Raw genomic sequence first — 24265 nt, 5'->3', positions numbered from 1 at the left:
GATGATAAACTATTAACTTACTTCAACTGCATGACGGGCTTATTGGCATTTCTATTCACTTGTTTTAGTGTCTGTTAATTGTTTTTAGTGCAGTATATGATCACTTATATCATACAGAGCGTAATGCAGTATTATGAACTGAGCCATCAACCATTTAATGCAGTGGTTCTGAACCCTTTGGCACATGGCACATCCCATTTCAGAAGCTCAGAAATGGTTTCTTAAAGTCATGTCTTTAATCAAAAGAAAAGAAATCCAGCACAGAAGAGGTTGGGTGGCCATTCTTAAGGAAGGAAAACTGAGAAAATGCTGAGGTATGAAAATTACACAAACTGGACTGAAAATCAGTGACAACGGATCTGATGGACTGAAGCTGCATGTCTTTGGACGGTGGGAGGAAGCCGGAGTACCCAGAGAGAACCCACGCAAACACGGGGAGAACATGCAAACTCCACACAGAAAGACCCCGGCCTGATGTTGGAATTGAACTCAGGACCTTCTTGCTGTGCGGCAACAGTGCTAACCACCATGCCACCGTGCTGCCTTGATTGAATTCTCATTCTAATAATTAACAATAATTACTGAGGAGGTCAGGAAAGAGTTACAACAGTAAAACATAGTGTGCTTTAAATACACTTTAAAACACAGTGGCCGCTGTGGCATGGTTTGAGGCTGCATTTCAGTCAGTGATGTTGGGGATTTTGTCAAAACTGATGAATAATGAACACAGAAAAGTACCTCCAGATTTTGATCCACCATCTGGAAAGCATCTGATTGACAACAGCTTCATTTTCAGCATGACGATGACCCCAAACTCACTGCCAATGCAGTAAAATCATACTTGCATATAAAAACACACAGTGGAGCACTATCAGTCATGGATCGGCCTCCCCAGAGCCCGGACCTCAACATTATTGAAGCAGTGTGGGATCATGTGGACAGAGAACAGAACAAAAGGCAGAAACATCCAAAGAAGAGCTTTGAATGTCCTTCAAGAAGCCTGGAAAACTATTCCTGAAGACTACTTAAAGAAATTATCTATGTTTGCTAAGCCAGCTAGCTAGTATAATGTTATTTAAATAAAGACACATCTGGCTCCAAAAAACTCAGTGTTTTATCATCTAGTGGTTGCTTTTCCTTTTTTTTTTTTTTTTAACCAAAGTGCTAAGAAAAGCTAGTGGATAAAGATGCAGTGTGATTAAAATGATTCTGAATTATTCATTATTAATAATTATTTGAATTATCATATGTTTATTCTCAGTAAGATTTAAAGACATGTTTCTTCTCACATTACAGAGCAAAGCCAGCATTGCATGGTTTACTGATAACTGAAGGTCCTAGTAGTCGTACAGCAACTTAATTGGTGATTGCTTTGCCCAGTGATGCAGTGATGCAGAGATGATTAAACATTTACATCCACTCATCATGGGCATGAATATCATGGTAATTTTAGACTTTTAATGATTTGAACTGCTGACCCAGAGCATGATGCTACCACCACCAGCTGGTACATTTTTCTTAGGTCTGAAAGCCTCGCCTTTACTCCAAACATACCTCTTGTCAGTGTGACTCAATTTGTCAATCTTTGTCTCTTCTGACCATAGAACGTTTTGGCTTGTCTATGAGGGCATCTGCAAATTTCAGTCGAGCTTGAAGGTGTCGACTTTGGAGCAGGGGTTACTTTCTTGGTCGGCACCCTCTCAGTCCATGATGATGTGAAATTTTCTTCATGTTTTCACTGAAGACAATTCAGACTTGAGCCTTGGTGGTCCCTAGATTTTTCCTCTCATCTAAGGATGGAAACTTGGGTCTTCTTCCAGAATTGTCTAAACTGATGATCTTTGAATCTGCAGTTGTTTAGAAATGGCTCCATGAGACCTTCCTAACTTGTCAAATCTACAATTCTCCTTTTTAGATCTTCACTGATTTCCTTGGACTTTCTGATTGTTCTGAGTATTTATCAATACAATAAATGTTGTTGAAAAATCCTTCATAGAGAAACTACCAGTTGTAGTCACTAATGAGACATTACCAGGCCTTAACCTTGTCAAGTAAAAAATAATCGTAGAATCTTCATTACCACCAAAGATTTAGTTGAATGTCTATAATTGAGATTGTATGTAAACTTCAGGCATCCAGTCTTGTTTTTTAAAGTCATTAAATGTGAATGCGCTACAGTCATTCTACTCTGAAAAAGGAACAGTTCAAAGAAATCATTAAAAACCCCAAATTAACATCACATTCATGCCCAAGATGAGTGGTTGTAAACTTGTCTACATCCCACACAGTCCAAGCCCTAATTTAAATCTCCACCTTAAGGCCTCAACTGTCACACACGTAATTGATGTCAGCTGTGTGTGAAGCAATAGTGCTTAACTGTGCTTGATGGTTTGAAATGCTGTGAACAGGAATGAGACCGCACTTTGTGTCAAATGCCTTGGCGTTACTTTGACTGTCTCAAAGCATGTTTCACACTATCATGGATTTGTGACGTTTACTTTGCTTAAGACCACCTAAGGACTACCTTCCTCATTTGAACATCAGCTAACAGTAACAGATGTTCTGCATTTTTATACCAGTCTATCCGTAACCACAGGAAATTACTTCAGATCAGTGCATCAGCTACACTGAATTAAATCTACTTGTGACGATGCCAATATGAGACAGATTTATGTGACGATTTCTGCCACATCTGCAGGATTGCCGCCAAACATGAGCGCACATGTGTCTCTGTTAAGTCACGTCCTGTGGAAATGGCCTTGACAAATTCACAGAACTGCTACTGACTGCTGGAAACCCGGGGACAAAAACATGCATTAAAGTTTCAGTGAAGGCATGAGGAAGTTAAAGCAGTAAACAAGTGTTAGTCATGAGGCTGAGGAAGTGCTCGCTACCAGCACACAAGAGCCGACGGATCAGGAGTTCAATGGCAATGTATTCTTAGAAACAGGAAGCCTGCAATGCATCCAGTGGCCTGATTCCCATTGAAGTAAATAGAGATGGGTGCAGCTTATCCAGTGGTGCTGTGATGGGTAAACAGGAAAAACAGATCTTTACTGATCTTGCGCTGATGTTTTTACATGTGCATTTCTTCAAGCTGAATTTGCACCTCTGACTTTATCTCAGTTTTAAAGGAAGCCCATGCTACCGAAAACCTCACAGGATATCACATCCTCTAATTTTGATCCAACTTATTAAACTTACTTAGCTCAAGTATTGCAGAAATGTTTCTGCAGAAAATTACAAGGGAGGGGACGGTTCATGATTACCGTAATGATGCTCCAAGCACTGCTCAAAAACCCGCAGATAACAGGAGTCCTTTGTGGATTGAGGTCATGACTATGAAAGGCATGTGAGATCATAAAAAAACCCCAAAAAACACTGGTCGTGTACAGATGCTTTTCATCAATGTGCATTGTCCTTGCAAATGAATCTGTTTAGGAGGAAAAGTAGCCGGTTAAGTGCTTTTACAGCTTCTCTCCTTTGAAATTAATAAAGTATGCGCTGTAAGTACAGATATAGTCTTTTTCCTTTGGGACTTCCTAATGGTACCTGCTCACATACATTCTGGATGAGAAGCAGACAGTAACACACCCTGCTTTGTGTGGAAACAATATTCATTGCAGTGGGAAACACTTTCTGAAGTCAAGGAAATCCCACCCTTAAATAAATATGTGGGAAAGATGGTTAAGATGGTTAAAGATGGATAAAGATGGTCTTGCATCTCAGTTTAAATCAGCTTATTTTTATTTACAGCATTGTTTCTCCAGTTTAAATGAGTGCTGTTAGGATTTATCCAGAAAAATGTTACAAAACAAATAAATCACAAAAAACTGAATGAAAAAAAGCCACAAAATACAAACTGTACAACAGCCCAAATTACTTAAGCTCTTCTCTCTGACACAAAACAAAAATTTTGGTCTTGTATTCATGTTTTACATCTGCTTTAAAGTTTCAAAATATGTAACACTTATGTGAAATGATAAGACCAGCTTTCCAGTCAGGTTGTCAATACACTACATTTACATTCTAAAAACAGTGGATCTGAGGGCGTAAGGCCACAGTCACACAGTTCTGAGAGACCAGTCTGCAACCATTTGGGAACCATGAGAAAAAAATGTGTATTCCCCTACAGGGTGGTAAGTGGTTGGTGACAACTGGCAGGAGAAACAACCGGCAGTGCTGCATGAAAAACTCTCTATGCTATAGTCCCTGGCGGATAGTTGCAATCACTTGTAGTGCATGTAAGATGCCAACTAGTCTGCAAACACTCAACAACTACTCTCCAAAACTGTGAAAAGTGCAGTGCTAAATGGAACCATTTGTCTTCTAAGTTGAAGCTGGTAATTCATAACTTTTACTTTGAAGGGGAATGTTCTCTATTTCCTGTTTGTGTTGCACTTTTTCAGATTTTTACCAGCTCTCGACTAGTAGTTGATGAGTGTTCAGGTCACCGTCTTGCATTCAAACTATGCATGACTGTGACATTATGCCAGCAGCCAAAATTGTGATGAGGTGTTTTTGGTGCAGCACCTAGCAACGACAAGCAACCTCCAGCAACTATTCTCCAATACACATTTTCCCCTAGCGACTGGAGTTTACAAGGGGGTCAGGAACTGGTTTCTTGGTCTGTGACTGAGACCTAATATAAAAACATTACTCTGACTAATGTGACATCAAAGGCCTGTAAAATACATCATATATAGACTGCTTACATTGCAAAAAAAATCTCTCTGCGTTCTGGATATTTTGTGACCACAAAGCAATCCTGTCAAATTATGACCAGTATAGCGTGCTATGTTTGTAAGGAAACTTTCATGGTAATCACCTGGTAGCATAGTTTTTGTAACAACATGTTTTCTCACTCACGCAGAGATGAGAAATAGCCATGGTTATGTAGCCATAACCACCAGGGCCAGAGGAATTTTAGCCGGTTAGCTTCATCAGGGAATCGAACACCTAGCATGGCTCTGTCAAAAATTAGCCATTAGGTTACCAGCTAACTTTAGCTAGCTATATTTCAGCTTGATATTTATTATTGGGTGGCTGTAGCTCAGGTGGCAGAGCAGGTCAGCCACTAATCAGAAGGTCGGTGGTTCGATCCCAGGCTGCATCCTGGCTGCATGCCAAATATCCTTGGGCAAGATACTAACCCCATGTTTGCCTACTGGTGGTGGTCAGAGGGCCCGGTGGCGCCTGTGTCCGGCAGCCTCGCCTCTGTCAGTGCGTCCCAGGGCAGCTGTGGCTACAATGTAGCTTGCTATCGCCAGTGTGTGAATGGGTGGATGACTGAATGTAGTGTAAAGCGCTTTGGGGTCCTTAGGGACTAGAAAAGCGCTATACAAATGCAGGCCATTTACCATTATTATTTACAAAGGAAACACAATCATGTATGTCAGTCTTCTCATTCTCACCAAAAAAGTACTTTCCAAATCCCAAACTACTAATTCAAGAAATCAAAGCTGAGAATCCAAGAATAAAATGTTATAATATAAGCCAGTGTCAAAGATTTCTTTAACAGCAAGGTGCAGTTTGTTCTTCTGAGACACAAATAAATAATAATAATGGATACTTTATTGATCCCCATGGGGAAATTACTTGTTTTTCTCTGCATTTGACCCATTCACTCAGTGAAGCAGTGGGCAGCCCACTAGGCAGGCGCCCGGGGAGCAGTGTGTAGGGACGGTACCTTGCTCAGGGGTACCTCAGGGTAGCCCAATATTTTAAAAAATTACTTAGAATTGCTTTAGCAAGATTTAATTAATAAGTTGTAGAAGACACTGGTAGGAAAATTTGTTCCCTTTGGAAACTAAATTGCCCGAAACTTTCCCACAAAAAGTACCCACTCCAGTGCAAATACTTCTAGAACACTGCTGAGGGTCCTTATTTGTTAAATTCAGAACAAATGCCATTATAAAAAAATCTAGCATAAAATTAAAGAACAGCAAAGTTCTGTGTGTCCTCTCAAGCAACTCAAACAAAACCTCACCATGTAGACTGTAACAGCCAAGAGCTGTTTTCCCAAAGATTTCTCTGTGTTCACATTGCTCTAGAATTATCTGCTACATGGACACAACCGCCTGTTGCAAGTGAAAAAAATAGATTTCCCCACTGGTTAGAGAGTGATTACTGGAGGTTGCTGCCTGCTGCCAGGTGAAATCGATCACAAAGAGAGACCAAAACCCTCCTTATGATTGTTTTTGTCACGAGCAAATTGCCTGTAGTTTGCATTGTGGTTGCAAGGAGGTTGCAAACTGGTCTCTAGGCTGGGGCCATCTGACTCTACATTGCCATGCATCACATGTTTGGCAGTTAAGTAAAGCCTCAATAGAGCTGGAAATACTTTTTTCAACCAATTGCAACTCTTTTGCAAAAGGATTGAGGTTTAAAGCATTTTAAAATTATATTTTCCTTATATCAGACCTGCGAGCTATGCTGTCGACTTCTACATGACAGCCTCACGCTTGTGATCCTAGACAAACCTATTGGCTTTCATTGTTGTTTCCCCCATGTTGTCCTATAAAGTTTCACACCACCTTGCACCTGCACCGAAAACCTGCAGTGGAAAGGTGCTTCCTGTTTTTAAAGGCCAGAACCAGCAGCTCTACAGGACAGTTTTGTCTTTTAACCTCAGACATATACAGTTTCCCCCCATTTACTTGATTTAAATGACAGTAACAGTGAGAATGACAATAATTATCAGTGCATTGTGTGAAATAAGTGATCCAGAAGTTAGGAGTTTATGTGACAATATTGCTATATACAACGAATGGTTTATAACTGAAACTAATGAAAACAACATTATGTTAAGTCCCTTACAACATGTCATTCATACACAATCAAATTTAAGTACAAACATATCAATCACGTCTCCAGCATTTTGGAATACAACAACAGTGAGCCAAACCAGTATACTTATCTATTAAGTATTAACTTAATAGAGACCGGAGCTGTCGCCAAGCCAGGCAAAATTATTTTGTGGACCTCACTCAGAAAACAAGAACTACATAAATAGAAAATTTACCTCAAAGTTGAGTTCAGTCCTCGTCCCATGCCGCATATCTTTATTTGACAAACAGCTAAAGCATAACTGACATTTTGCAAAGCGAGCAGGTTATTTTTGAATGTGTCTTTTTATCCGTTTCTATTTTAGTTTACGTTATTTTACATATACTTTACAAATGCCATTGATAACCACTACAAATAATATAAATAAAACTTCTTGCTCTTCATGCTCGCTATTCAGCTTAACAGCAAACAGCTGCGACACTGAGCTCCTCCATGAAACTTGAAGTGTCAGAAGGAGTGATGATAGAGGAAGCAGTATTTCACTTAGTTTACCGTCTACTTTTAAATTCCATCAAGCTCTTGAAAATGCCCAGAAAAGATATCCGCACAATACAAAAAAGAAATATTCCCTAGGTTATCTGCACAGTGCAGTACACTTTATTGTTGTTTGATGGCATTATCCTCATAGGATCTTAAGTCTTTGTTCTCACAGTCCTTCTAATGAAGTGAAATATGGGAGGGTGTCTTTTGGTTTAGTTTTTTGCTTTGAAAATGGAAGAAATACCTGTGTTATTTCTCAAAAACCTTGGGAGGAGAGCAAAACAGTAAGTCATGAACCTGAAGAGCTTCACACAAAAGGGCTGTCCGATCGGAATATGTCTGAGTAGCTCTTGCCGTTCATGTGCTCAGTGTGACTCTCGATGCTGTAGCATCGGTGGACTTCGGTCAGCGACGACGCCACGTAGGAGGCCGAGCGGAAGATGTCAGCGTTGGCGAAAGTACCGACAAACTGCATCCGCTGTTGATTCCAGTATCTCCGGAGAATGCTCTGAACCTGCAAGAGGAGGAACAAAGACGATGAGAGAAAAATCCGTGCTGGTGGTTGGACTTATCTCCAAGGGCGGTCCTAGCCTGTTTGGTGCCCTGGGCGAACACTCGCTTTGTGCTCTATTTGGAAGAAAACAGAGCACAATTCATGCAGTCGGGGTCAGAAGTTCACTTTCACTCATCATGGGCATGACTGTCATGGCAATGATGTGCTTTTAATGATTTCATTGAACTGTTCTTTTTCCAGGGTAGAGTGATTGCACAGCATACATATTTCATAACTTAAAAAAAAACAAAACAAGAACAGGATAAACAAATTTTAATTTATTTTTGGAATTTCAAGAACTAGAAACTACTGAAACATCAGCATCACTGTCCACAGTAACGCCTGTTTTACATGGGCTGAGCTGACCAAGAAAGACATCGCTGTTCCAAAATCGACACCTTTAAGCTAGACTGAGATTTGCAGCTGCTCACATTGACGAGCAAAAAAGCTTCATGGTTGGATTAAAAGATTGAGCTGTTTGGCCACAGTAACAAGAGGTATGTTTGGAGGAGTAATTGTGAGGCTTTCAAAGCTAGGAACACTGTACCAGCTGTCAAGCACAGTGGTGGTAGCATCATGTTCTGGGGCTGTTTTGTTGCCAGTGTTGCAAAAAAGTTTTGCACAAAATGGTTGGAATAATGAACGAGAAGTACTACCTCCAAATTAATCAACTTCACCTCAAATCAAAAGGTAGGCAGTTAAAACTTAGACACAGTTGGGTGGGTCCAACAGGACAATGATCGCAAACACACATTAAAACTGGTTTCGGAATAATTAAAGCAGGCTAACATCAAGTTTCTGGAATGAGTCAAAATGTACATTTTGGCACTGTGTGGTCAGAGAAAACTGTACACTCAAACCTTTTTTTTCCAAAGTCATTAAATGTGTATACTGTACAGTCACAAAGTCTTTGAAGAAATCCTCAACCACAACGTTCGTGCCCAGCATGAGTTGATGTGTTTGAGCATAGCTGCACATTTTAACTCCAATCACTCGATTCATTATAACATGAGAACCTTTTTTTATTTTTGTGATTTTGACTCTGTATATAACAACAGTGGTTCTTAAATCAAACAATCAAGAGGTGATTAAAGTGCAGACTTTCAACTTTAATTCAAGGGGTTTTACAAACATTTCTACATTAACTGTTGAGGAATTACAACAATTTTTATACACAGTCGCCAATTTTCATTTAAGTTGAACAAACTAAGGTAATTTTATATGTAAAGGAATTGTTTAAAGACTTGGATGTAATCAAATCTATAACTCATGGACCTCACTAAGTGCCGCATTTCATCCCTCAATATGTTTTTCTTGGCTTTAGGTCAGCTAACTTATCATCTGAATAATATCCAGTTTCTTTAAGACTATAGCTCTGCAAACTTAAAGATTACTCCTGCTACTCCTATCAGCAGTCACATTGTCAATAAACCAGTCTCACTAATGATGGTGTCCTTCAGAGCAGAATTTTCTTTGACCGCTTAGTGGGAATTCCAGGGAAAAGCTACTAGCAAATGGAAATCTGCCCCATAACGTTCATCTGCTTAGCATGCGCACACCAGCTCACCCTCATCTTCACCAGACTCTTCAGCCTCTCACTGAATCAGGCAGCCATCCCATCCTGTCTAAAATCAGCCACAATCATCCCAGTGCCGAAGAAGTCTCCCATCTCCAGCCTGAATGATTACCGCCCTGTGGCCCTCACACCGGTAATCATGAAATGCTTTGAGAGACTAGTCCTTCAGCACATCAAGGATTACCTCCCCCCAGAATTCGACCCCCACCAGTTTGCATACCGTGCAAACAGATCCACAGAAGACGCCATCGCCACAGCCCTCCACGCTGTGCTGAGTCACCTAGAGCAGCGGCAAAGCTACGTCCGAATGCTCTTTGTAGACTACAGCTCAGCCTTTAATACAATCATCCCGGACATCCTCATCACCAAACTGGTCACTCTTGGCCTCCCTCCTCTCACATGTGCCTGGATAAAGGATTTCCTCACAAACCGGCCCCAGACTGTAAGACTCGGCCCTCATCTCTCCTCCACTCGCACACTGAGCACCGGCTCCCCACAGGGCTGTGTGCTGAGCCCCCTCCTGTATTCTCTCTACACCCACGACTGCAGTTCGACCCACAACAACACTCTCATCATCAAGTTTGCTGATGACACCACGGTAGTCGGACTCATCTCGAAGGGAGACGAGGCAGAGTACAGAGAGGAAGTCCTGAAGCTGGCAGCATGGTGTTCAGAAAACAACCTGGCACTGAACACTAAGAAAACCAAAGAGCTCATTGTTGACTTCAGGAGACATAGCACCGACTTGGCCCCCTCTACATCAACGGGGAGTGTGTGGAGAGGGTCCACACTTTCCGGTTCCTTGGTGTCCTCATCTCTGCTGACATCTCCTCGACAGGAAACATCTCAGCGGTCATCAAGAAGGCCCAACAGCGGCTGCACTTCCTGAGAGTCCTCAGGAAGTACAAGCTGAACTCCAACCTGCTGCTGACCTTCTACCGCTCGTCCATTGAGAGCCTGCTAACCTACTGCATCACGGTATGGTACGGCAGCTGCACCAAAGCAGATAGAGTGAGGCTTCAGAGTGTGGTCAAGACAGCACAAAAGATCATCGGCTGCCCTCTCCCCTCCCTGATGGACATTTATTCCTCCCGCTGCCTCAGCAGAGCAGCAAACATTATCAAGGACAGCTCCCACCCTGGCTTCAACATGTTCAGCCTGCTTCCCTCAGGGAAGTGCTACAGGTGCATCAGCACAAAAACCCACAGACTCAAAAACTGTTTCTTCCCCAAAGCGATAACCACCCTGAACTCACACATGCACAGATAGCACAGCCCCCCACTTCCCACTTCCTCTAAGGACCACCACTGTGCAATACCAATTCTATGTGCAACAACTCAACTGTATATATATAACACTATTTATTACATATCACTTACGTCTTGTATATTGTACATTTTATATGTATGTATATATATATGTTTTTCCCTATGTTAATATTGACCATATGTACATAACGCTGCAGAACTGTACACCCCCCCCCCCCCCCCCCCCCCAGCATGTTTACACTGAGTAGGAGATGCTCTGTATCTCATTGTACAACTGTATAGTGACAATAAAGGCAATTAATTATTTTTTATGGAAGAATCGGCAACTGTTCATTTATTAATTTGCTCAATTACTCACCTCCCCGTTGAAGAAGCAGAATATTGTCGAAACCAAGAGACCCTGAATAAAACAAAGAAAGTTTATTACGTAAAATATTTGCTAATATTAACATTATTATGCCTCTTTCTCCGATGCATGGACTGACCTGGTAGTGCATCAGGATGTTCATGATGTAGTGATAGATCTCAGAGTGGCCATCAGGTTTATATGGGAGCAGGACAAACTGGATACCGAGAAGAGGGATGAGAATGAGGGTGGCTCTCACAGCCCTCATGTAGAGGCTGGATTCGGCCTGGTGTGTCACTCGCAGCTTGGTGATGAGAACCCGAACGATGTTCAGCAGGAAGAAAAGGTTCACCTGGAGTCAAAGTAGGCACACACAACTTTTTATTGAAATATCAGACGCAGATTAAAAGGACAGGATAGTTCTTATCAAGTCAACACCGAAAGAAAACCTGTGCCAGACCTTCAGAAAGCCTGCTCATAAAGCAAAATACATAGCGTACAAGATATAAGGACAATAGGTGGTTCTAGAGTTTTATAAATTAGCGTATATAGTGAAGTACACCATCTTAATTCCTTATGACAGCTTCCACAATTTTACCTCTTTACCAGATAGATGTGTTGTTTTTTTGTAAATTTCTTTTGACCCCTGCCTTCTTTAACATACCTTTGCCTCCAAGTCCATACTTTCTTCTTAATACAGCTTGAATTATTTTGTGCATTGTATATCATCAGTGCAATGTTTACATCAAGTCAACTGAAAATTGTCAAAGTTTGTTGGTCATAATTTACTTTAGCATATAAAGTGGTATTGTTTGCTTTCAATGCAGTTGGTATGGAAGTACTGGGAATCAATGAACTGGTTCTTGTGAAGTGCTTTTCTACTCCACATAAGTACTCAAAGATTGGAAATGCGTCATTCACCCATTTACCTCTTTTCATATGCTCCGTTCTATATAACATTAACACTCGCAAGCAACTTGGAGCTAGCATCTTGTCCAAGAATATTTGGATAGCCAGAGATCAAATCCCCAACCTTTCATTTAGTAAGTGAGCTACTGTACCCTCTAAGCTACAGCCACCCAGGTTATTTCTGCATGAGACAGATTCAACAAAGTGCTGGAAACACTCCTCAGAGATTTTGGATCCATGTTGACATGACAGTATGACACAGTTGCTTCAGATTTATCAGCTGCACAGCCCAAAGATGCTCTGTTGGATCGAGGTCTGGTGGCTGTGCAGGCCACTAGAGTACAGTGAACTTATTGTCATGTTCAAGAAAATATACTGAGATGATCTGAGATTTTTTATTCTGCAGTCATCAAAAAATGTGTGCACTGTGGTCATAAAGGGATGGACATGGTCAGCAGCAATACTTTGGTGCTTAGGGGCCCAAATGTGCAAAGAAAATATCTTGAATATCATTACACCACCATCAGCAGCCTGACACATTGATGTAAGGTGATCCTATAAGGATGGATTGTAGACTCGGTTTCCTGTTCTTAACTGACAGGACAGACTGGTGTGGTCTTCTGCTGCTATTAAGATGCTCTCCTGCGTACCTTGGTTGTAACAAGTGGTTATTAGAGTTATTTTCCTCTTCCTGTCAGTTCAAAGCAGTCTGACCATTCTTCTCTGACCTTTGACATCAACAAAGTATTTTCACCCAGAGAACTGCCGCTAACTGGACATTTTCTCTTTTTCAGACCATCATGGTTCTTTGGGAAAATCCCAGCAGATCAGTAGCTGCTGAAGTACTCAGACAAGCCCGACTAGCACCAACAAACACGTGAAACAGAGTTTAGTACTCACCACCAATGCAGCACAGATGGGTCCATGGATAATGTAAAGCAAGGAAGTGTTTATGGTGCACCTGTGAGGGAACAGATCAGATCATTATATCCAGATGGGATGGGAACACGTGATATCTGTTGAAAGGATGTGTGAATCCAAAGACTCACTTGTCACTGTAGTAAAAGTTACGCGCTATTGAGTATATCACTGCCGGCATGATTGGAAAGCCTGTGAAATCAATAATGTTGAGTGACATTTGTGTTTGATAGCCAGGAAGTATGCACGCATAAATATTCACATGTCTTTAACTTACCCCAACCCAGCAGATAATACCAAAGGAGATGCTGTTCTTCTGCAAACACAGCCACAACTATCAGAGTATGCAGGTAGATGCCCTCACAAAGCATCCAGAAGTAGTTACAGCTCATCAGGTACATATGGATAAACTCCATCAGTGTGCAGCTTATCTGAAGGAAAACAAAACGTGTTTTTACACGACTCAAACAAATGGAGCCTGAGTTACTATCCAATATAAAAGGTGGAAAAGCAGGTCACTCACAGAGTCAGCATATTTGTGTCCTTGCTTCGCTAACATTGTGAGCACAATAACGGTCGCAATCGAGTTAAGTATGAAGGAGAGAAAGAGGTTTTTGTGGAGAGTTATCCTTTGGCAGCTCAGACTCCTGATGGTTATTAGAAAAGAAGACACATTAGATTTTTACTTTTGAATCACAGATTTGTCCATAAGGTCACAACAAGCACCACTGAGACACCGACCCCATCTCCCCAGTCAAAACAGGTCCAGGCATCATGCCAAAAACTGCATCAGAAATGGACGGATGTTCATGCATAGATGTATATTGTTGCAATAAGGAATGCATTTTGTAATTTATTATTATTATTATTATTACTTAGGGATTTCTTTCTAACAATTTCGGGCACTTTCAGATGTCAGCTTGATAGCCTTTAAACAGCTGTTAACTGCTGTGAATGTGCAAGATCTAAATCTAGTTTCTCCTGCATTGAAAGTTAGTAATAACAAACTAATAATGTTATCTAAAACTTGGGTTTCTAAATGGCCCTGATGAGATAGGAAAATTAAATGTATTAAAGCTACCAAGAAGAAAAACAATCTATGGCAATTTAAATTGTGGAGATTTAAGGGAATAAAAAACAGAATTTAGCAAATTCTATGGGACATGAAATACTGGGATTGAAAGTTTGAAAACTTTTTAGTAATTAACCTTTTTCTTTAATTTAAGTCCCAAGACTTTTCAACACATTTATGCAGTTAACATAAATTTACAATGAAACTTGGTCTCATTTGTTGTATGTGACTTGTCTCCATTGACTCCTTGCTTTCTGTTGTCAGCATTACAAGCCTCTGCTACTTATTACAAAACAATTCAGAGTGAAAATGCAGAGAAGATGGGTACACTGTTATCATAAGGGGATAGACATTGTCAGCAACAATACTCAGGAAGGCTGTGGCGTTTAAAAGATGCTCAGTTGTTACTAAGTGGCCCAAAGTATGGAAAGAAAATACCCCCACACCATGACACCACCACAAGCCTGAACTGCTGATATTAGGAAGGATGGATGAAAGCACGGATATGCTTTCATGTGGTTTTCATCATTCTGACCACACCATGTTAATGTCAAAGCAGGACTCATCAGACCAGGCAACATCTTTCTTTTTCTTCTTTTATTGTCCAATTTTGGTGAATTGTAGCCTCAACCTCGTGTTCTTAGTTGACAGGAGTGGCTTACAACTGCTGCTGTAAATCATCTGTCTCAAGACTGAGGTGTTTTTCTGCATAGCTTGGTTACGACAAATGGTTATTTGAGTTATTGTTGCTTTCTTAGCAGCTTTAAGCACTAAAGCCATTCTTCTCTCAAGACATCGTCACCCAGAGAACTGAAACAGACCCCCCCCCCCCCCCCCCCCCCCCCGATCACTCTATGTAAACTCTAGAGATTGCTGTGTGGCAAAAAGCTGAGCATTTTCTGAAATACTCAGTCCCCCCTGTCTGGCATCAACAACCATATCACATTCAAGTTACTTAAATGAGCGATCCTCAGTTTTCACTTCAGCAGGCACGTCTACACGCCTAAATGGATTGAGTTGCTGCCACGTGATTTGTTGCCAAGATATTTGCTTTGCATTTGAGTTCTGTACCTAATAAAGTGGGTGTACAAAATCTTAACTAATCACAGTAAGAGCAATACAAAAGATAAAATATAAAATAATATACTATAAAATATAAACAAGAACAGTGCCAGACTTACTTAAAATGGAAAAAAATTCCCAGTGAAATCAGCAAAGACAGCAGCGAAAGTCCATGACCGATCATAACCAAGTAGAAGTGAGTCATTGTTGCCTGCTACAAAACACAATACATACAGGTTTGCATTAATTATTGGCTATCGACTTCTATTGTGCTTTACTGATTTTATTGTACTTTGGTCACTTTTACCTCTCCGTGATGTGTGAAGTTGGCTTTGCAGTTTGTGTAGTTGGTCCACGTCCTGTTGCTCTCCGGATGCCGTGCCCACTCTCCAGTCTCTGTGCAAACTTTTTGAGCCATCACTGTGAGCAGATTTGAAAATAAATCGTCATTTTATTATGTTGATACTTTGGGACTGTTGAGTTTAAACAGAAGGTGGACAGCAGAGGGGGAGAGTGCCATCAAGCTAAAGGAGGAGTCCAGGCTTGGTAACCCTGTGGGACTTCAGAAGCAGCTGACAGGTACCGACAGGCCAAGCAGGATGTAGCCCAGGCAGCAGCCGAAGCTTTAATTCAAACTGCATAAAAGTTCGAATCATTTATTGATTGACTGATCGATACCGTCTATAGTGATTTTACAGCTCTCAGTTTAACAACCCTAATGACATAAAGGAAAAATAATGTGAACGCTCAAGGTTAATGACGTTATATGAAATCACAGAGGGCACAGAGATTTACCGTGTGTATCAAAATCATCAAAGTAGTCTGGACAGTTCTGCTCTTTAACACCAGCTTTAGTTTCATCCCAGCACAGCCAGCCGTCCCACGTCATGTTGCACATCGGCTCCTCTAACAGAGGCAGAAGACAAACCGGCAAAATCACGTTAAAGAAGAAAGGCATGAAAGTTCAGTTCTGCTTTTCCTTTCATTTTAATTATTTTTATAGTCATATTAATAGATTTTAGTACTGTAATACAAAATACACAATTCTTTAGGTACATATACAGATTATACCTGCAGCATTTACTGCATTTATGCAGAACTTTTACATGCCATTGAGTATTTTTATGGTGTGATACTGTGCATGTCTACCACTGCTCACCAGTCGTTTTTGTTTTGTGCTGCGACTCTGTTATCCTCTGGAAACATCTGTACTGGGCCATGGTGATTTTAGACAGTCTCAACAGATCTCCATGGTTCACTGAATGATTCGCTGGTTCCTTGTGAGCGTCTTTAGCTGTTGCCTCCACCAGCATCTGGAAACACAAAATTTGCAAATGTCAAAAATGTGTAATTCAACCATTCGAGCTGGTGTTCCTCAACTCGTCCCATCCTGTTTATCTCTCATACGGAGAACCTATTCCATAAAGCACCTTTCATGCTATACTCAAAGCAAAATAATTGACTTTTTATACATAATTTAGCCATTTACTCAACTGTTATCCCATACGTTTAGCTTGGAAGTTATACTCTTACAGTAAAAAGCTTTAGTTGCCAGACAGAGTTTCTCACATTGGACTCTATTGGGCTGTAAAACAAGCTCATATCATGACCCCTCCACCACTGTGCTGACAGCTGGTATGAGGTTTTTGGCTTTGTGCATTATGGCCAATCATCGCACTGGTCTCATCTGTTCAAAGGGCACTGTTCCAGAAGTTTGGTGGTTTGTTCCGGTGCAGCTTTACAAGCCTAAGCCGAGCTGTTGTGTTAGTTTAAGAGAGAAGACACTTTCTTCTGGTAATCTTTCCAAACAAACCACACTTGGTCATTCTTTTTCTAATTTTAGTGTCTTGAACTTTTACATTTAACGTGCTAACTGTGGCTCCGTTTGTGATAAATAAATACTGACACGATGTAAATTTGTCATGTTGTGAGGTTGTATTTACCTGCTGAGCACGAGAATATTTTTATTGAGAGGTGAAACCCTAGAACCAAAAGAGACTCTGCTTTCTGTTTACTGTGGCTGTGCTCTGACTTGATCTACTACAAGTTCTGTAACTTTAGGGAAGCAACAGTCAATCAAAAGAGCCAAACTTAGCCAATAAAAAAAAGAGTTTACTGTATTTTGACAGAGAGTTGTTTGTTAGAAACAACGAGTTTGCATGAAGTTTATTTTAAATAGCTGAGATTATTTTTCAAATGCAAATTCAACACTCTGTGATACATCTGGGAACATTTATCTGACATTAAAAAAAGGAAAATGCTCTCAAGATATATCATTTATTCCAGCAGCAACTTATCATTTTCTTTACTAAAAAAAACCTTAAAACATCAACTCATGGTGTGACAGTTAATGCTCAACTCATAAATATGTACCAGACTGTTGTCCCTGTTATCAATAGTAAAGGAAAACATTTAAGTACCTTGTTGAGGGAGCACAGGACCAGGAGTAGCACGATGTAGCTCAGATCCATGTGCGCTCTGATCTTCATACGTTTCCTAAAGAAAAGTCACAAGAGTTGCAGCTGAGGAAAGAAATTTCTCCAAATATGCACACAACATATTACAGGTGCTGGTCGCATACAGATTAAAAGCATAGCCTTTGGACACTCGCCATTAGACTGGACGATATTTTTATACTTTGTTAGATGTTATTTTTATTAGTGTTGGAGGAACAGGTAAAAATGTCACCACTATCCCAAATAGTTTTCTCCCAAAGGCCCGATAATAACAACAACACTTCCTGAGCTGCAGCAGCTGCTGGGCTGATCCAGCACACAATGTGCTGACAGGAGCTGGAAACAAACTCACGTGCTCTGTACTGCCAGGACCATAAAATAACACATTTAGCATTAAAATTTGGTATCTTCGTATTATTATTTTTACTATTACATTTGTAATTTTGCCTTCTAATTATCTTTCAAAGCCAATATCAGGTCCCCCATCCTTTGAAACTGAGAGGGAAATGCTTGTAGCTTCATGTTTTTAACTTGTAATGAGCAGTCCTCTCCTTTTTTGGACGATAAGGTTACAGATTTGACCTGTTGCTTCCTCCGTTCTCCCTTCCTTCCTTCCTGCATGCTTATTAAGCACCGTGAGCAGGTTTAACCAAAGTTTAGCCAGAAGACATCACCACGTCAAATACCTGTACAGTTGGTGTGGCAGAAGCTCTTGAACCTAGTGTGGTTCGTACATTAAAAAAGCATGTATCCTTCAGTCAACAAGAAGCTCAGTTTTTCCTGACACATGTAGTGCTGTGCAAACGTCTGGAGCCCCTCATTTCTTTCTGTTTTGCTTCCAAGGAGCCAGAAATACATTTTTGGAGGCACAGTGGCTGCTTTTTCACCCATTTTCAGAAGAATGCTTTTTTTTGTTTGTTAAGCTACTTCACAATCATTCAAGCACAAAAAAGTCTCCTAACTCAAGGGATGAACCAGTGTTGTGGCTACATAACACATAACTCAGCAAAGAAACCATTTTAAATTGTATCTTTAGGCACTTTGTTGTTAGCAGCCTGTCACAAAAACACATCGTTTGTTCACATAGCTTTAGTTGAATCTATAAAAAATGCCAAAGATAACACAGTCTGACATAACATTGTATTTTTGCAAGAACAAAGTGATTCTCAAAAAGCTGTTACTTCAAAATTTCAGCATATCTCAGCATATTGTGCAGTGTGTCAGAGGACAAAAGAAGTGGCAGGTCTAAAGAAACAAAACTATCTACAGCAGATGAACAGGATGTCATTTCACATACAGTAACAGGAAAAACCCCAAAGTCCTGCATTTCAGCCAGTGGTGTTGGAGATCTTGTCAAAATTAATGAATTACGAACACAGAAAAGTACCATCGTGCAAAACCATCTTGAAAGCATCTGATTGGCAGCAGCTTCATTTTTTAGCATGACAATCATCCCAAACACACTGCCAATGCAATAAAATCATACTTGTATAGAAAAACACACAGTGGAGCTCTATCAGTCATGGATTGGCCTCCCCAAAACCTGGACCCCAGCATTACCGGAGCAGTGTGGGATCATGTTGACAGAGAACAGAACAAAAGGCAGAAACATCCAAAGAAGAGCTTTGAATTGTACAAACTCTGTTTTTGCCTTACACACTGTAATTACACGTTTGTTACAATAAATCCCTCCACCCATTTCCCATTTTCCTAGAAAAATATAAAGAAACGGGGATTGGCTCATGACTTCTGCACAGGACTGTAGCATAGAAGAAGCTAACATCAAAGCAGCTGCTACTTAGAGATATTTTAATTTAACTACAACAACAACTTTTCTTATGTTTGCAAGACTTTTTTTTTAATTCACTTTTTACCTCACTGCAAACTGTGGTTGAACATATGTATAAGAATATATTTAGTATTAAAAAAAATTAATAATGCAATAAAAACTGAAATATTAAATGCAACAGGAAATACATCAAGGGGAGAGAAAGGTTAATAAATAGAGAAGCAAATTAAAACATAAATATTAAATTTATGTCACATAAATTAATGCCTATAGCCTACAGCTTAAGTAAAAGTAACTTACCATGCCAATTTTGATCTTCACGCAGGCCTTAAAGGGCCAGAAAACTGTACCCTAACAGAAAATATTTTAAATCCTCTTAAATGTTTCTTGCAGATGCTAATAGATGAAGATTCACGTTTGTAACTAAACTAAATAACAGGGTTAAACCTGCTTTGGCAGGAAAAAGTCAAACGTTGAGCTGGGTAGTCTAAAACCAAAGTCTGTGTCTTCGGTGACAAAGGCGTTGCACAATAACTTTAAAGCTGTTGATTACATTAAAGCATTTGCACCACCTCATAAACTGTCATTAATGAGTCTACCTTTCATATCTACAGTTTAATGCAGCACCAGAAAGTCTCTCTCGACATCAAACTCTTTCTGAGTTTCTCCTCTCAGTATGTCAGTGTCATACAACCCATCTATAATCTTGCAGCACAAATGTAATTAATTTCCACCTCCTCTGGCTGCTAATTCAGGAAATCTTTGTCACTTTAACAGATTAATATCCTCTTGAACACACCCAAAAAAAGGGAAAACACTACATGCAGTATGATTTCCTGCTGCTATGCAAAAAAGACATCCAATATCTATTCGTGCAGTCACTCCCTTGGTGTGTAATCCATTTGTGTGAGAACTCAGAGATTTAACCACTTCTACATGAGAAATGCCCTTCACTGAAAACACCGTCCTGTCCTGGAAATCTGTGTTTTTCCCACTCATGCTATTGCAGCTTTTTGTTAGGTGTTACAGAAAGCATATACAGTCACCCGCCACTTTATTAGGTACACCTGTACATTTCATCGGCAGTAGCTCAACATATTTAGGTGTCCAGACCTGATCATGACAACCTGCTCAAGTTCAAATTGAGCAACAGAACTTGGAAGAAAACAATTTTGAATGCCTCGTGGCTGTTGGTGGTCTGTGAATTTCAGAAACTGCTTATCTGCTGGGATTTTCCTACACAACCATCGCTAGGGTTTACAGAGAGTGATCTGAAGAGGAGAAAATATGCAATGAGCGGCAGTTGTCTGAGTGAAAATGCCTTCAGAGGAGAATGACCATCCTGCATAACTTGTTGCCAGTGTTGGGACTAACGGGTTATTAAGTAACGCGTTACAGTAACTACGTTATTATTGTGGTAACGAGCACAGTAACTAGTTATTATGCCAAAATCAGGAACGCGTTACTCGTTACTGGGATTTAGATAGGCTCGTTATTCGTTACTTCGTGTGGTGGCTATCGCGGAGCTTCCACAGATTCAGTAACATTAGCAAGTGGTGGAGGCCAGCAGGTGGATGAGAGGAAGGGGAGGGAGGAGGAGGAGAGACCTGAGGCGGCTGCCGGTCCGAGTGTCAGGTGAACTGAACTTCAGGTAAGAAGTTATAATGAAACCAGGAGATGTCCTTATTGAATCATCAAAACTGAACAGGTGATGGAGAAACAGGTTTACCTTTTAGGTGACATGAATGAGTTGAAGGGAAGTTATGAACTGTTTCTGAGAGACAAATAACCCCAGGATCCTTTTTTATGTAGCTGACAGCTGGTAACTGTGCAGGGGCGGGTCTAGCAAAGTTTTGCCAGGGGGCCAGGTAGGGCATTAACAGGGAAAGGGGGGCACAAAGAAGTTAAAATTAACTTAAAACCAAAGTTACTTTCCCTAGTAACTAGTTACTTTGAAAGTAACGAGTAACTTGAAGTAACTGAGTTACATTTGATAGAAGTAACTAGTAATGTAACTAAGTTACTAATTTAAAGTAACTTACCCAACACTGTGCTTGTTGCGACCAAGGTGTGCAGAAAAGCATCTTACTAGCAGCAGAAGACCATGTTGGGTGTAACTCCTGTCAGCTAAGAACAGGAAATGTGGCTACAATTCAAATTTACCCCAAGTGGAAAATAGAAGATTGAAAAATGTTTTTTTCTCTGATAACCGCATTTATCCATGCTGCCTCGTATCAACAGTCAGGCTGCTGGTCTTATGGTGTGGGGGATAGTTCTTCGGCACACTTTGGCCCCCTCAGCACCAGTTGAGCATCATTTAAACACCACAGCCTGCCTGAGTTTTGTTGCTGACCATGTCCATCCATTTATGACCACAGTGTACCCATGCTTGACATGCTATGAAGTCAATATGGCCCCAAATCTCTGAGGATTGTTTCCAGCATCTTGTTGAATCTATGCTAGTAAGAAGGCAGGTCTGAAGAGAAAGAGTCCAGCCCGGTACTAGCACATGTACCTAATAAAGTGGCTAATAAGTGATTTTACTGCATCACTTTGGTAAGTCGGTAAATATGTTGTGGACTCATGTCACACCATAAGCTCCCACCAACATTTTAAACAGTTCAAATTGGACTTGACGTTTGTTTGTTTGTTTTTTTCAGCTTGTCTTTTAATTCTTCCACATCATTCACACATTTTAATTTCTTTCTGTGCTCGTGCCTGATATGACAACAACGTGACATTAAGCAATGAACATTTTGACCCGTTTTCAGCATCTTGACCAGAGTGCAAGTACAAGTTCCAAGAGCTTACCTTCACACAAAAGAAGAAACAAAACTCAGAGTTGCCAGAGTCAGGAGTAATCCTTCAGTCTGAGAGTTTGCCTTTGCTGATAAAGGAAAACAATGAAACAACCCTGATCCCCCTTTTTTGTTTCCAGGGGCAGATCTCCACTGCTTGTTTCACACCGGAGACACAGGCGACACTGAGCTGGGCTGTCCTGATAAAAACGGACTGACTGGAGCTGCTGATGACATCACACGCTTGTCTGCTGTGACGAGACATCCCAGGAGAGCAACGATGAGCATTACAACGCAGCTGGACATTAATCATATAGATGAAGGATGTGAGGATGTAAGTGCTGTGACTGAACAACGGATTTATTGCTACCTGTAGCTTTACTGCATAGAGAGTTTTATAGCCTTAAGAAATGACTGCAAATGTATAGCACTCATCGGCGACCTTATGATGAGTGGAAGCAGGACGAAAAACAATAAAATGACGCAATATATAATAAATCACTGTGCATTTGGACCTTTTTTATTTATTTATTTAACTGCAGAAACCGAACCAAAGAGCATGAAGGTTTTAATTCCTTAACAAAGGCGACCTCTGCTGGGCAAAAATAATAAATAGAGCCGGCACTCCATACATCCTTGATTTAAATCTATGGGAATTTATCTTTAAACATAACTGAAACCACATCACACATTTGTGTGGAACAAAATCAGTAGATCGAAAGCAATGTGGGCTGTAGCTCATCTTATGTATTAGACTGGTAATCTGTAAGAGCACGAGCTGTTCTGTGAGATTTTACAATTTACATTCACTGACCACTTTATCAGATGCTGGAAACATTCCTCAGAGATTTTGATCGATGTTGACATAACTGTACCACACACTGTGGATAAATATTATACAAGATAATCTGTATGTACATAGAGTTTTGGCCTTTTTAACAAACAGTTCACAGCTGTCAACAGAATTGAAAAAAGGGAACTTCAGATCCTTAAGTGTGAGAGGACAGCGAGGGTTCAGCTTTATTCCAGCTGTGAGAGATGAACTTCACATTTGAGAGACTGTGATGATTCGTTTCTCTTTGTGATTACAGGAGCTGCCCTCAGATTCAGACCTCAACACCACCCGGTGACAAAAATAAAATCATCCTGTGTGTTCACTCTTTATGCTAAGAAAGTTAAAGGCAAAAAGTTAAACTTGGTTGTTACCTCTGGGGAATCATCGTGTATTTAAGATGACTGGAACACCCCTGCACACTGTGCATCAGCGCGAAAGAGCGCGCTATATTGAGTTTTGAGGTTTGTGTAATTTGGCATGTTTTGAGGGTGTAGTTTTTTGTATGGTTTTGTGTAGTTGGTGTGCAGGAGAGTCATTTGTTTTTGTTTTGTGTGTCTAAACAATGAGGGCACTACTGAATGTCACAGTTGCTAACCACCAAAGGCAGATTGCATTTTTAGGTAAATGGTTGTGTACACACTTTGTCTGGGTCATTAACAAGCGTTCGAAGTCTTTTCATTAGTCTTTTTTCTTCTTAATATGTTTAAAACCTAGAAAATAAATTCAGTGGAACACCCCACCCAGTCAACACACACAAGTGGGGCCCAAATGTGGAGTAGCAGGGCTAATATTTGGGGCCCACTTGGGAAACCAGCTAATTTTGTCCTCTGTTTCCATGGTGGCCCAAAATGTGTTTGTCCAATTGGATTAATCAAATCAGGCCCAGCCAAAAGAACATGTGTGTGGCCCAGATGGGTAGAAGCATGTTTGATATTTCGGACCCACTTCGGTTACCCGCCTGGGACCCAGCTATTTTTGTCCTCAGTTTCCATGGTGGCCCCAAGTGTGTTTGTCCAGATGGGATTTTGGATAATACAGTAAGCTATAATTTAAATCACCTGTACAACAAAGACAGTTTATCTTTTTTATTTATACAGACTAATATGAAATTTTAACAGTATGCTTTTTTAATATAATACTTTTTTTGTTTATAACATATTAACTAATATGTCCAATGTATACACAAAAAAATAACAAATCAATGTGATACAGTTTAAAAGAAAAAGAAATGCAGCGAACCACAGCTTTTCACTCATTCACCGATCATTGGTCCTGGAAAAAAAATATTAGTGCCTTTTTTAACAAACAACATCAGATTTACGATACTACTTGAGTTGTTTTGGAGGTTGTGCTG

General features: G+C 40.4%; 1 protein-coding gene across 1 annotated transcript; it reads right to left on the bottom strand.

Annotated features, from left to right (window-relative positions):
- Positions 1 to 3725: 3725 nt before the first annotated feature.
- LOC309699822 (calcitonin gene-related peptide type 1 receptor-like) lies at positions 3726 to 22337 on the bottom strand. Its single transcript, XM_082523011.1, has 13 exons — positions 22090 to 22337; positions 17454 to 17529; positions 16193 to 16346; positions 15829 to 15939; positions 15341 to 15453; positions 15153 to 15247; positions 13423 to 13546; positions 13177 to 13330; positions 13031 to 13091; positions 12882 to 12942; positions 11212 to 11424; positions 11085 to 11126; positions 3726 to 7843 (listed from the first exon to the last, which is right to left on the bottom strand). The coding sequence occupies exons 2-13, from the start codon at positions 17520 to 17522 to the stop codon at positions 7637 to 7639; spliced, it is 1404 nt and encodes a 467-aa protein (XP_082379137.1). The 5' UTR covers positions 17523 to 17529; positions 22090 to 22337; the 3' UTR covers positions 3726 to 7636.
- Positions 22338 to 24265: the final 1928 nt, after the last annotated feature.

This window comes from Aulonocara stuartgranti (genome assembly GCF_965226115.1).
Source record: "Aulonocara stuartgranti genome assembly, chromosome: 23".
Lineage (NCBI taxonomy): Eukaryota > Metazoa > Chordata > Actinopteri > Cichliformes > Cichlidae > Aulonocara > Aulonocara stuartgranti.
Note: the sequence above shows the minus strand (reverse complement) of the source record. Positions and strands in the feature narration are given on the sequence as shown.

Bases quoted from the DNA above. Each gene is read 5' to 3' on its own strand.
- LOC309699822 (XM_082523011.1), bottom strand. From the start codon at position 17,522: ATGAAGATCAGAGCGCACATGGATCTGAGCTACATCGTGCTACTCCTG. The intron at 16,347-17,453 runs GTACTTAAATGT...TTGTGTTTCCAG, and splicing joins TCCTGTGCTCCCTCAACAAG to ATGCTGGTGGAGGCAACAGC. The intron at 15,248-15,340 runs GTAAAAGTGACC...TGTGTTTTGTAG, and splicing joins ACTTCACACATCACGGAGAG to CAGGCAACAATGACTCACTT.